The 12,258-nt window shown below is 56.7% G+C and overlaps 1 protein-coding gene across 4 annotated transcripts in view; it reads left to right on the top strand.

Annotated features, from left to right (window-relative positions):
- Positions 1 to 12,258, top strand: part of VWF (von Willebrand factor) — a 114,124-nt gene that overhangs the window by 61,999 nt on the left and 39,867 nt on the right. For all 4 annotated transcript variants that reach the window (XM_064478957.1, XM_031444272.2, XM_031444271.2 and 1 more), the window contains 8 exons: positions 884 to 1,022; positions 3,419 to 3,553; positions 4,822 to 4,968; positions 7,244 to 7,384; positions 7,527 to 7,640; positions 9,107 to 9,263; positions 9,820 to 9,978; positions 10,516 to 10,651. In XM_064478957.1, coding sequence (XP_064335027.1) covers positions 884 to 1,022; positions 3,419 to 3,553; positions 4,822 to 4,968; positions 7,244 to 7,384; positions 7,527 to 7,640; positions 9,107 to 9,263; positions 9,820 to 9,978; positions 10,516 to 10,651 — 1,128 coding nt within the window. The remainder of the gene's footprint in view (positions 1 to 883; positions 1,023 to 3,418; positions 3,554 to 4,821; positions 4,969 to 7,243; positions 7,385 to 7,526; positions 7,641 to 9,106; positions 9,264 to 9,819; positions 9,979 to 10,515; positions 10,652 to 12,258) is intronic.

Below are 12,258 nucleotides of genomic sequence, written 5' to 3'. Positions count from 1 at the left end.
TTCTCCATCTGTAAAATGGGACAATCTTTATCATTCTGTGTTCTCACCCTGCACGGACACTCTCTGGAATGTTTCTGTTCAGGGAGACGGGCCTGGGGAGGATAACACTGCACATGTGCCCTAGCTGCCCAAGGGCGTGGAGTCCAGGGGACCTTCTCTGGCCTTGTACCCTGCACCAGGCATATTGTGGTGCTTAGAAAGGACCATGCAAGGTGGCTGGTCCCCCCTCACTCCTCCGTGGCCCCCCTTCACACAGCCCCTTGCTCTGCTGGCTCACCCTGCCTTTGACTTCAGGGCCATGAACAGCTTTACGGAAGGACCACGTGGACAGAGGCAGGAAGGGGTTTCCTGTCTCTGGCCTGAGGTCTGAGCTCTCCACTGCTGTTGTCCAGAGTGGCCCCCTGATGTCAGCTCTGGTTACGGGGTGGCGGGCTGGGGAGCTGGGGCAGCCAGCGAATCACCATGATTTAAACTCAGTTACACATACCTGTGCCCCTCCTGCCGGAAGTTCATGGCTGGTCACTGTTTCCCCACTCAGAACTTTCCTGCCCTTTCTGTCTCGGTTGTCCCGTTAGTCTCAGAGGGACTTTGGGCCCTCAGTGGCCACTCCCAGGTGACGTCCCGGGAGGCGGGGCTTTAGCACATCTGGAGCAGGTTGTGACAGAGTGACTGGGCCTCTTCCTCCATCTGCCCGGGTCTCACCTCGGACAACCAGGGCCCGTCTTTGGCCCGGTTTCCCCTTGTGACAGGAGGGCAGGGTCCACGCACCACAGACCCCCGCTTCCCGAGGCCTCCTGGAGGGTGGGTGGCCCTGGCTCCCCTGATGCCCAGCCCTGCCCCTACCCAAGGCGCCTGGCCACCATCCCCTGCGTCCTCTTCCCAGCGTCTGTCGGGATCGGAAGTGGAACTGCTCGGACCACGTGTGTGACGCCTCGTGCTCGGCGCTGGGCCTGGCTCACTACCTCACCTTCGACGGGCTCAAGTACCTGTTCCCCGGGGAGTGCCAGTACGTCCTGGTGCAGGTGAGGCCTGGGGGACGGGGGGTGGCGGCTGGGGGGCTTCCAGGCTAGGTCCTGCTGCTCTGTCTGCACAGACGGCCCTGGGGGCTGGTTTCCACGGGAGTGATTTTCCAGGCCCCAAAAGACATGCCCGGAGGAACAGGAGCTCGGAACTTGAGCTCACCTGGGCACTCAGGGGACTGGGACAGAAGCTCGTGTGCTGACTGGGGCTGGTGTGGGGCCAGGCTCCCATCGGCCCCAGTCCCACCGCAGTGGGGGAGAGCGACTTCCTTTCCTTCTGGCAGACGCAGCCTCAGTCCGGAGGCACAGTGGGGAGCCCCAGCTGGTGAGAGAGGGCCTTCCCACCTCCCTCTCCCGCCGCGGGGAGTCCTGGAAGCGTCTCTTGCTGGTTGACACGATGTGGGTGAGCAGGGACCGCTGAGTGCTTTTCCCACGAGGATGAGACGGCTGGACTCTGTGCAGCTTAAACAAATGTGGTCTCTCTGTCTCCATTCCCGGCGGGAGGACAGGAGGGATGTGGTGCGGTCCAGAGGGAGGACTGCAGATTCACAGGAGCCTCAGCCCCAGAGTCAGGCAGCGAGGGGGACCGAGCATGACGCCTGCCCAGGGTGCAGTGAGTGAGCCCCTGGCCCCCGCCACCGCCCCGGCTGGCCCCAGAGAGGCGGGCAGGGTGCTGGGGAGGCGAGCACACACACCATGAAATGGTTTCACCCACACCCAAGAACCCGCGGTGCACCCCTGTCTAGGGCTTTCCCAGAGATCACACGTGGAAGCCTGTCTTTCCGTTACCTGTCTGCCTTCCGGCCCTGGTAGCAAAAGACGGGTGACGCCACCTCTGGGGCTCCACTCCTGAGCCAGGTTCAAATCTGGGCACCCAGAAAACAGGACAGTTCAGTGCAATGAGGAACGGCCTGTCGGACCTCCCGCCCCAGCGGTTCTTGCCTGGGCACAGCTGCCCAGGGGGCCAGTTTAGAGCCCCCGCCAAGTCACGCCCCTTGTGGGCGGCCAGTGTTCCTGCCCCTCGGCCTGTGCTGCTGTCCCCTCCTGGTGCTTTGTCCTGGGTCCCCTCCCTCTCCTCCTTCCTCCTCTGGGAGCTGTTACCAGGACTTAGCTCTTTCCCCTTCAGAAAAACCTCAGCTGATGACAAAGCACCTGTACCTCTGTTCCGTCTGTAACCTAACAGCCCCTTGACCCAACTCAGACCCGTTTAACCTGACAGTCCCATTGGGTCGGCTGATGCCGTGTTACAGAGGGGCACGTCGTGTGTGTGGTATGCGGGTGTGAGTGTGTCACCCCAAAAGCGGAAGGGAGAAGACCCCAGTTCTTGTCTTGCCCAAAAGATAAGAATTTGGATGGGAGATGCAGTGTCGTGCAGTGAGATGTTAAAGGATTTATTGGCAAAGAGAAAGTACACGTCCAGGCACGGGGGGCGGGCAGATTGAGGGAGGAGGAGCCGCAGCTCTTTCTCTCCCCTCCTCTGACTCCCGCGCTTAGGGGTGGTCCTTGGACTGACTGACGGCTCTTACCCTGGGAGGGCTCAGTCATGTCTGTTCCCTTTGCACACGTCCCTACCCGTGATGCACACAGAGAATCCTATGGGAGGGGTCCAAGCCGTGACGGTGGTTTTATTACGCTGAGCCTTGGGTCTTGCCCGGTGAGGGCCTTCTCACTACCGCGCCCTTGTGGCTCTGGGGTTCCAGCTGGCTTCTTGCTGGGGAAAGTAAAGCCCCTTTATGCTGGAGGCGGGCACACCGCCATCTCCCAGACCCTCCTCCCTCCCCTCCGTCTTTCTGTCTGGTGCCCCCACTTCTCTACCTAAGGAGCGTGTGTGTGTGTGTGTGTGTGTGTACGTGCGTCTGTGTCTGCGTGTGTCTGCACATGTGTATGTCGGTGTTTCTGTCTCTGTGTGTATGTGTATGTGTATGCACGTGTCTGTATTTCTGCATGTCTGTGTGTCCGTGTATCTCTGTGTGTGTGTGTGTGAGAGAGATCACAGAGGTAAGTGACTTGACTCAGTGTCATCTAGTAAGTGGCAGAAACCAGGCTCATACCTAGCTTTTCTAAGGTGAGTCGTTCCTTCCTGTCACCGCGCTGGCAGCCGGCACTGTCGGCTCTCTGGTAATAGCCAGAAGTACTGCTTCTGGAAGTATTTGCCAGAAGCGTGTCCCCTTTGGTTCCTTTGTATGCAGTGCATCACTGAAGACCAGTGCCCCTCGCCCTCTGTTCCCAACTGGAGATGGTAGGCCAGCCGCGGTTGCCGGGTCCAGTGACCTTTGGTGACAGTTCTGGGCCCGCAGCCCAGAGGGATTCCACCAGAACGTAGCGCCGCCAGGTGCCATGCTGATCTGGGGAGGGGTCGCAGGACTCCTGTTTCTCTCCTGACGCCCCTTCTCCCCCAGGATCACTGTGGCAGTAACCCTGGGACCTTCCGGATCCTGGTGGGGAACGAGGGCTGTGGCTACCCCTCCCTGAAGTGCAGAAAGCGGGTCACCATCCTGGTGGAAGGAGGGGAGATCGAGCTGTTTGATGGGGAGGTGAGTGCTGTCCACATCCTCCACCCCCTGGCCCTCTGTCCACTGACGAAGAGCAGGTGCCAGGCGTGCATGCGGGACGCGGGCAGATGGGACTTTGTGCAGCTGTTGAGGAGCGTGAGGCGGAGCTGTACCATCGGCCTCATGAGGGGTGACACGATCCATTTTAGTAAAAGGAGGTGCAGGGGCATGTGTGGAGAAGAGTGTGTAAGTATATCTGCTCCAGCGTGGGGAGAGCCAGGGCGGACCTCCGGGGCGGTGTGGAGAGCGGAGGGTGGGAGGACTTCCATGTGTAAATATATGTACACATGCACATAATGTGTGTTATATACCCACACGTGTACACATTGCACACACTGATGTGTGCACACACATGTATAAATATATGTACACATACACTGTATATACAAATATGTACACACATACATACAACATAGAAACATATTATAGCCCCACATATGTATACATTATATACACAGGTGTATACACACATACATGTGCATATAGCATACGTATAAATACATACACACATATACACATATATATGTACATATATACATTATATACACAGATGTGTGCACACACACATTTATTACACATATAAATATAGATACACACATATATACTGACATATGTATGCATTATATACACAAATGTATATACACATATATATGTATAAATATATATACACATTGTATACGTAGATATAGAGTGTATACATATATGATGTATATACAAATATACACACATATAAACATAGAGCCCCACATTTATATACATTATATACACAAGTGTATACACACACACACGTATTATATATACAAATATACACACACGTACACGTACATATAACATACACCTGTATTATATATATGAATGTATACACATACACAGATATATACACATATAAACATGCACACATACATGCATCACATACATATATACACATGTATACACATGCACACACATACATGTTATACATACAAATACACACACATAAACATGTACATATTATATACACATATATACACAATATATACATGTTATATACCCACATTTGTATATATTATGTATACAAATGTACACACAGTACACTCTTGTATACACGTATTAGACATAAATATATGCACATACGCACATGTTATATAGTCTCATGTGTATTATATACACAGATGTATGCACATACACACATACATATATTACACACACGCACATATTGTATATACACACATAAATACGTGTATGTTACATACCCACATTTACACCTGCAGGTGAGTGTGAAGAGGCCCATGAAGGATGAGACGCACTTCGAGGTGGTGGAGACCGGCCGATACATCACGGTCCTGCTGGGCAAGGCCATCTCCGTGGTCTGGGACCGCCACCTGAGCGTCTCCGTGTTCCTGAAGCAGACTTACCAGGTAGGTGGCCTTTCTCCTCCTCCTCCTCCTCGTCTGGGGGGAAGGTAGGTGGTCGCCTAATGCAGTCCCCTTCCCCAGACAAATAAGATCGTGGCCTCATGGATCCGAATTCACTCCGGCTGTTTCCTGAGACTAGCTGCCCGTGGGAAGGATGGAGGGTCTCTGGACCCTGCAGACAGTTCCTTGACTGGCCTTGCTAGGCATGCAGTTTACATGCACAAAAGAAGGAAGGAAGGAAAAGATCTGGGCAGTAGCTTTTCTTAAAGTCTCTTACCCTGAAGAGGCAAACAGCCACGCACGAAGTGACTGTAACACGGCCAGCACCCAGGTGTTGCCTTCCCGCGGAGCCACGGGCCAGCGCTTCTGAGGGGAAGGCTTCCGGTATTTGTCCAGGTTCCGGCGGTTTGCTGGGACTGTGCTTTCTCTAACCAGCATGTATGTGGCAAGAGCTCTGTCTGTGCTGGTGGCAGGAACGCCCTCCCCAGCTTCTCCCATAGCATCCTTCGTCCTCGGCCTGCACTCCTGGTTCCATTTCTGGAAAGCGGTAACACGTCACTCACTTGTTCAGCAAACCCTTGCTGAGCGCCTGTCACGTGTCAAGCACTGTTCTAGGCACTGTGGGCACAGCGGGAGATGGCTACGGATAGATAGATAGATAGATGGATGGATGGATAGGTAGACAGAGTTATTAGATTTGTATATCTCTTACCCTTGTATTACTTTCCTGTGGTTGCTATAACCAATTACTGCCAACTCAGTGGCTTAAAAAAGCAACACAAATGATTCTCTTCCGGTTCTGGAGGTCAGAAGTATAAATTGGTTGGCAGGGCTGCATTCCTTCTGGAGGCCTTGGGGGAGAATCTGTGTCCATGCCTCTTCTGGTTTCTGGGGGCTGCCTGCATCCCTTGGCTGTGGTCCCATCCTCCATCTTCAAAACCAGCAGCACAGTGTCCCCCCCCCCCCCGCCCCCACTTCCCTCTGTCACATCATCTTTCTCACTCTGACTCCTCTTGTGCCCCTTATAAGACCCTGTGATGACACCGGGCCCACCCAGATGACCCAGGACCATCTCCCCCACCTCAAGACCTTTAACCTAATCACACCTGCAAAGGTGTAAACGCATCACATCCTGTCATGTGTGGTAACATATTCCTGGGTCTGGGGCTTAGGACGTGGACATCTTCTTGGGGGGCCATGGTTCTGTCTACCGCACCCCAGTGGAGCTCATATTCTACTGAGGGTGTTACTTATTGTAGATGACTTGGTCTGATGAAACTGTCTGAAAAGATAATGTGTGCGTAGGGTCTTCGGGGAAGGGAGGGAGGGAGCCATGTGACTATCTGTACATGAGAATTTAGGCAGGCGGGTCAGCATGTGCCAAGGCCCTGAGGTGGACAGCGTTTGGAGTGTTTGAACAAGGAGGCCGGAGTGTCTGGAGAGGAGGGACTTGGGGTGACGGGTGGTTTACAAGGGCAGGGAGGAGGCAGGCCATACCATGCGGGCTGTGAGGCCTTGTAAAGGTCTTTGTCCTTCTGTCCACCCACAAGAACATTCTTACGTATCTCCCAGCAGAACAGAACAAGTCGCGTCTCTTTGTCCCAAGATAGGGACCCAGCTGTGTTCTAAGAGCCTGGCTCCTTTTCTTTTCCAGGACAAATAGCTCCAGTTCTGTCCACGGTTCTTGTGGGATGGTTCCCATCTATTCATTTATTAGCTGTTCAGGACTTGTATACTGCTCCCCGCAAGGGGTGGACACAGAAATAAGATGCTGTGCCACCTCTGGTGGTATTTAGTTCACAGCAGAATCCCGGCTCTGAACAGGCTACAGGCCCCCAGGTAAGGGACTCGCCGGTCCATGGTCAAGTAGGATGAGAACGTTCCCTCCCTGGACCTCTTACACTCACTGATTTAACACGGAACCAGCTCCTCTTCTGCTCAGGCCCTTCCTGGGGCAGGTGATGGTTTATCCTGCAGACACCAGGACCCAGGCTGCCTCACTGGCCATCTCAAGGACATGGGCGGGCTGCCTCCCTCTGTCAGTGACCTCGGTTTCCTTAACCTTAACATGGGGTCAGTGCGGAAGCCGGGAAAGGCCTTGGCCAGGTCCAGGCTTTGCTGGTCACTCTGGTCTCCCTCGGGATCTCCCTCCCTGACCTCATCCCATCCTCCTCTTCCTCAGACGAGCCTGCCTCCTTTGCCACCTGGTCCCTCCTTTTCCTGACTCAGAGGGTTTGCTCGGAGGTTTGCAAAGCTTATGCTCCCACCTTGTCCTCAGGAGCAGGTGTGTGGCCTGTGTGGGAATTTCGACGGCGTCCAGAACAACGACCTCACCAGCAGCAGCCTCCAGGTGGAGGAAGACCCCGTGGACTTCGGGAACTCCTGGAAAGTGAGCACGCAGTGCGCTGACGCCAGGAAGGTGCGCTGGGGCCCCTGTGTGTGGCCCGTGGGTGGTGGGCGGCGGGCACTGCAGTGGTGGCGGGGCTCTGGGAGAGGGCCTCCTGGGTCCTTCCAGGCTGACTGTTTTGAGTCCACCTGGGTGTCCCTGCCCGGTTCCCCAGGTGCCACTGGACGCGTCCCCTGCCACCTGCCGCAGCAGCGTCCTAAAGCAGACGATGGTGGACTCCTCCTGCAGGATCCTCACCAGTGACATTTTCCGGGACTGCAACATGCTGGTGAGGGCGGCGGGCGCCTGGGGGCCGGGAGCGCCAGGGGCTGGCATAGGGGCTTGGGCACTGGGAGTGGGTGCGTCTAAGTGCGGACGTGACTGGGAGCCTCAGAAATGACCTGCGTCTGCTCACCTCTCTTGGCTGCAGGCTGGGCAGCACAAAGAGTAAGCAAAGGTTTATGAGGAGAGAAAATCATTTTTCTTCTGCGCAGCACGCGGGTCTCTGGGGATCTGCCCCTGCTGCCCTTTCAGTCTCAGTCTTAGAGTTTCTCCCCCACAGCTCATCTCGTCTCCAACACGAGGGCGGCGTTTTTGTTTGTTTGTTTGTTTCTCCTGTTTCTGCCGTGTCGCTGGCCGCAGGCACCCCATCCCTGCCCGGGGTTCCCAGGTCTCGTCTCACAGAAGCTCTTTCCTGGCCTTGAAGCCTGTGGTTGTGAGCCCTCATTTTGTGGCTTCTTTTTGTGTCTTGCTCTCACTGGTGATGAGGAATTCCCCACAGTTTCTCTCTGCCTCTATATGACTGTGTAGACGCACACGTGTGTGTAGGGGGTACTTGTGTATATATGAACATATACACACACACGCACACACACTGCCGTGTACACACGTGGCCCCTGTCCCGTGGGAGTGACAGCGCGAACACCTGCATTTCAGCGCTCCTCCTGTCCATCCAGTGACTCTTAGTCCCTGAGACTCCAGCGGGTTCTTAGATTCCCTGGTCTGCTGGAGACCCTGGGCACTGGAGCTGGAAGAGATAGTGAGGGGTCAGGGAAATCAGGACTTTTGCAACAGTGACCCACTTAATGTCTGAATTCACTCCTATCACAACTGCGCTGAACAAGCTGGGGTGTGTGGGGCATGTCTAGGGGCAGGCGAAAGCTGGAGGTGGTGACTGTGATGGAAAATGGGCGACGGGTGGGCTACCCCTCGGGTAGGCTTGGGGTCAGAGTCCAGGGTCGCCCGGCCTGCCCTGCTGTCCAGCCCACTAGCCTGTAGCACCTCGGCGAGGCAAGGCGAGTGGGTCCTGATGTGTTTCCTCAGTCTCTTTGCTGCGTGGAGGCCAGAAAGAGTGTGACCAGTGTGTGCGAGCTGTGTTTATGTAAAACACCCAGGTACCCAGGAGGGTGGGAGTGGGTTATGGGGGTGGATGGATGGCTGAGCAGGTAAGTGGACAGATGGACGGAAAGGAATGTCCTTTTGGGAAATCTGTAGGCAGCTCTGTTCTATGAGAGGTGGGCAGGGCTGCTTTATTCCCCCTTTCTTGCTGGAATCTGGATGAGAACATAGGAATTCTGCCTCTGCACTCCATTCCTCCTTCCCTCCTTGGGAACGTTGCCTCTCGTTTTTCCTTCTACACCAGGGCTCCCCTCCCTACTCTGGCCACCAGAACGTTCCCGCCCAGACCAAGAGCCAGAGCGCCCGAGTCCATCCCAGTTCCCATCCCAGACCCAGGCCCCATGTGTCTCCCTGCAGGTGGACCCGGAGCCATACCTGGACGCCTGCATCTACGACACCTGCTCCTGTGAGTCCGTTGGGGACTGCGCCTGCTTCTGCGACACTGTTGCTGCCTACGCCCATGTGTGTGCCCAGCACGGCAGCGTGGTGGCCTGGAGGACGGCCACGTTGTGCCGTGAGTCCTGATGTCCATCGCGGTCCCAGGCACCCTCCCCTTGCCCCTCACGCATCTGGACCTCGAGGCCTTGCTGGGTGCGGGAGGACAGAGACCCACGTTGGGGTGCGGGCCGGGGCCTGAGGGGATTAAGACGTGGGTGTGCGTGTGGAGAGACAGGACTGAAGATGTGAGTGGGTAGTGACCCTTCTGGAGGAATCGGGAAGAGGGAGCGCGGGAGCAGGGAGGAGGAGGAGAAGGGAGTCAGTGAGTCGGCAGGCAGACGCCGTCACGCGGCCGGTGGGCGAGAGCGGCGCGTGCGCTCCGGGAGCCTCTTCCTCCCTTGCGTGTTCACGCCGGTCGGCTTTGTAAGGAAAACAGATTCAGGCTCCTGGTTCGGGTGCTCTCAAGACCCCGACGCCTCTGGCAGGCGTGACTCCGGAGGTCCCGGGCTCCATCACCGCCCCCGGGGTCATCAAGGCCGCCGGCCCCACACTGTCTGCCGAGGCCTTGGGCGCGCCAGGCGCAGGGTCGCCCGGGGCTCCGGTAACGGCCGTGCCCGCTTGTGTCCGCTCAGCCCAGAGCTGTGAGGAGAGGAACCTGCGGGAGGGCGGCTACGAGTGCGAATGGCGCTACAACAGCTGCGCGCCCGCCTGCCCCGTCACGTGCCAGCACCCCGAGCCGCTGGCCTGCCCCGCGCGGTGCGTGGAGGGCTGCCACGCACACTGCCCGCCAGGTGAGGCCCTGGGCCGCGGGGGACGGCGGGGGGAGGTTGCGGGGGAGGTGGCCCGGAGAGCGACTCCGCGTCCTGCGCCTCCCCAGCCTCGCCCAGACCACGCTCCCCTCTGGGAGCCCGGTGACGGGTTCCCCTAGAGCAGCGCTGCCCACGGCGCTTTCTGCGGTGACGGGAGGGCTCCGGTCCAGGGCGGCTCGGGGGAGGGGCGCTCTCAATTTTATTCAGTGCTGCTTAGTTTCCGCTTAAATGTAACCCAGCGCGTGTGCTTAGTGGCTGCAGGATTGGTAGCAGGGGTGAGGGTTAGCCAGTGTGTTCTTCCGTGGGGCAAAGAGAGCTTCGGAGACTTGCTGGGGTCTCGGGGCGGCGGGGTGGGGGGAAGAGCTCCCCCCTCCCGGTTTTGCAGAAGGGTCAGTCAAGGCCGGAAGAAGGACGGAGGTCCCTAAGCCGTGAGGCGACCCCTGGGGGCCCTTTAGTTCAGGGGGTCTCTCAGTGCGGAAGGCGGGAGCTTTGGCCCCTGACGAGAGGTTTGTCGTGCAGGGAAAATCTTGGATGAGCTTTTGCAGACCTGTGTGGACCCCAAAGACTGCCCGGTGTGTGAGGTGGCCGGCCGGCGCTTAGCCCCGGGAAAGAAGATCACCCTGAACCCCGGGGACCCTGACCACTGCCAGACTTGGTAAAACCCTCCCCCCACCGGGTGGTCTGAAGTGATGTCTGGCTGTCCAGCCCGCAGGCTGCTCAGAAGCGCCGCTCTGGGGAGGACGCCCTCGCTCTGTGTGCTGAGAGCAGGCGTTTAGCTTGCGTCCCCGTCTTTGAGGACAGACTAGATGCCTCCACAGGAATTATCTCCCAGGAGGTTTAGGTTTTAGCCTCTTTTGCTGAAGGAAGCGTGTGGTCTCTTCTTGTCCCTGGAGGTCACCTCCAGTCCAGGGGCAGCCCTGGTCGGTGGAAGTCAGGTTTCTTTTTCACTAGAGGTGGGGGTGCAGGGAGGAAAGTGAGACGGAGCCCCGACCCCTCCGTGGGGCACTGACAGCTCGGGCTGCGGCCAGGGTCCCGGGACACGGCTCTTGTAATGGGAGGGAGCCCAGGTCACGGCACCCCCAGCTCTCGGGGAGCTGAGGTGGTGTCCTCGGGGTGAGCCCTGAGCTTCCGGAAGTCCTGGTCTGAGTCACGCGGGCACTTGTACTGGAATGTTGAAAGGGTCCTCACGGCTCCTTATGGGATCCTAGACTTGAGAACTTAAATGCCCCGGGGAAGGCTGGGGCCCTGGCCACAGCTGCCAGAGTAGACCCCACAGCCTCCATCTGAACAAACAAGAGTGAGCGCTGCCTGGGGTGAATTTTCAAGCAAACACAGGAAACTAGAAAGCCTGCCACTCATGCTCTGTTAACCAAGGATTGACACCCTAAATCATGTGGACCACAAGGAGGCAGGAATTAACTGCCTGCCTGCCTCCCTGTGCCAACAGAGAGATGGTCGGGAATAAAGAACGGGGTGACTCCAACATGCTGGGGGTTCTGAGCACACAGAGCTCTCTCACTGCCTCCCTCCTCGGGCGCATGGGGATGGCGGCTACCGGGGTACATGCTGCAGCTGCCAATAGGCGTGGACAATGGTCCCAAAGCAGGCTGGGGACATCACTGGGAGGCATGCCACAGGGGACTCTCCCTAGGGCCCAGGGCACTGCTGTCCCCTCCGCCTAACTGGGCGCTGAGGGCAAGTTACCTCAAAGGCCGAGGGTACGTGGACAAGGTTCTAGGTGGCCTGGGTCTCCGCCCCAGCCCCCTTGACTTCTCCCGTGGTCTGGTGGACACTGCCATTTTTCAGGACACTGGAGAAAGGAAGCAGTGACCGGGGGACTGGACATTTGGCCTGGTGGGGTAGGAATTTGTGTGGGGGGCTTGGGGCTGGATGCGGGGCGTGGCCGAGGGCCTGGCATGGGGTGAGTGCAGAGCACATGTCTGGAAAGAATGAGTCACTGTCCTTCTGCGTCTGACATCTTGGGGTCCCCCGAATACCACCCCAATACTTTGTTCTACCAGGTAAAGCTGGGAGTTTTGAATCTTTATTCATCTCCCCAGAGTGACTGAATTCCAGTTTTCCTCTCTTCCTTATGGCCTCTCGGGTTAAAAGTCATGCAGCTTAGATCCTGCTGTAATAAATACTGAGAAACATTTATCTTCGGCAGAACATTTACAAGGCCTGGTCAGCATCGACATTTTAGAGCAGTATTTGTCTTTGGAGATATTTGGAAGAAGATTTGGATAAAAGTTAAATATTTAC

The sequence above is a fragment of the Camelus dromedarius genome, chromosome 25, assembly GCF_036321535.1.
Source record: "Camelus dromedarius isolate mCamDro1 chromosome 25, mCamDro1.pat, whole genome shotgun sequence".
Taxonomy (NCBI): Eukaryota; Metazoa; Chordata; class Mammalia; order Artiodactyla; family Camelidae; genus Camelus; species Camelus dromedarius.
Note: the sequence above shows the minus strand (reverse complement) of the source record. Positions and strands in the feature narration are given on the sequence as shown.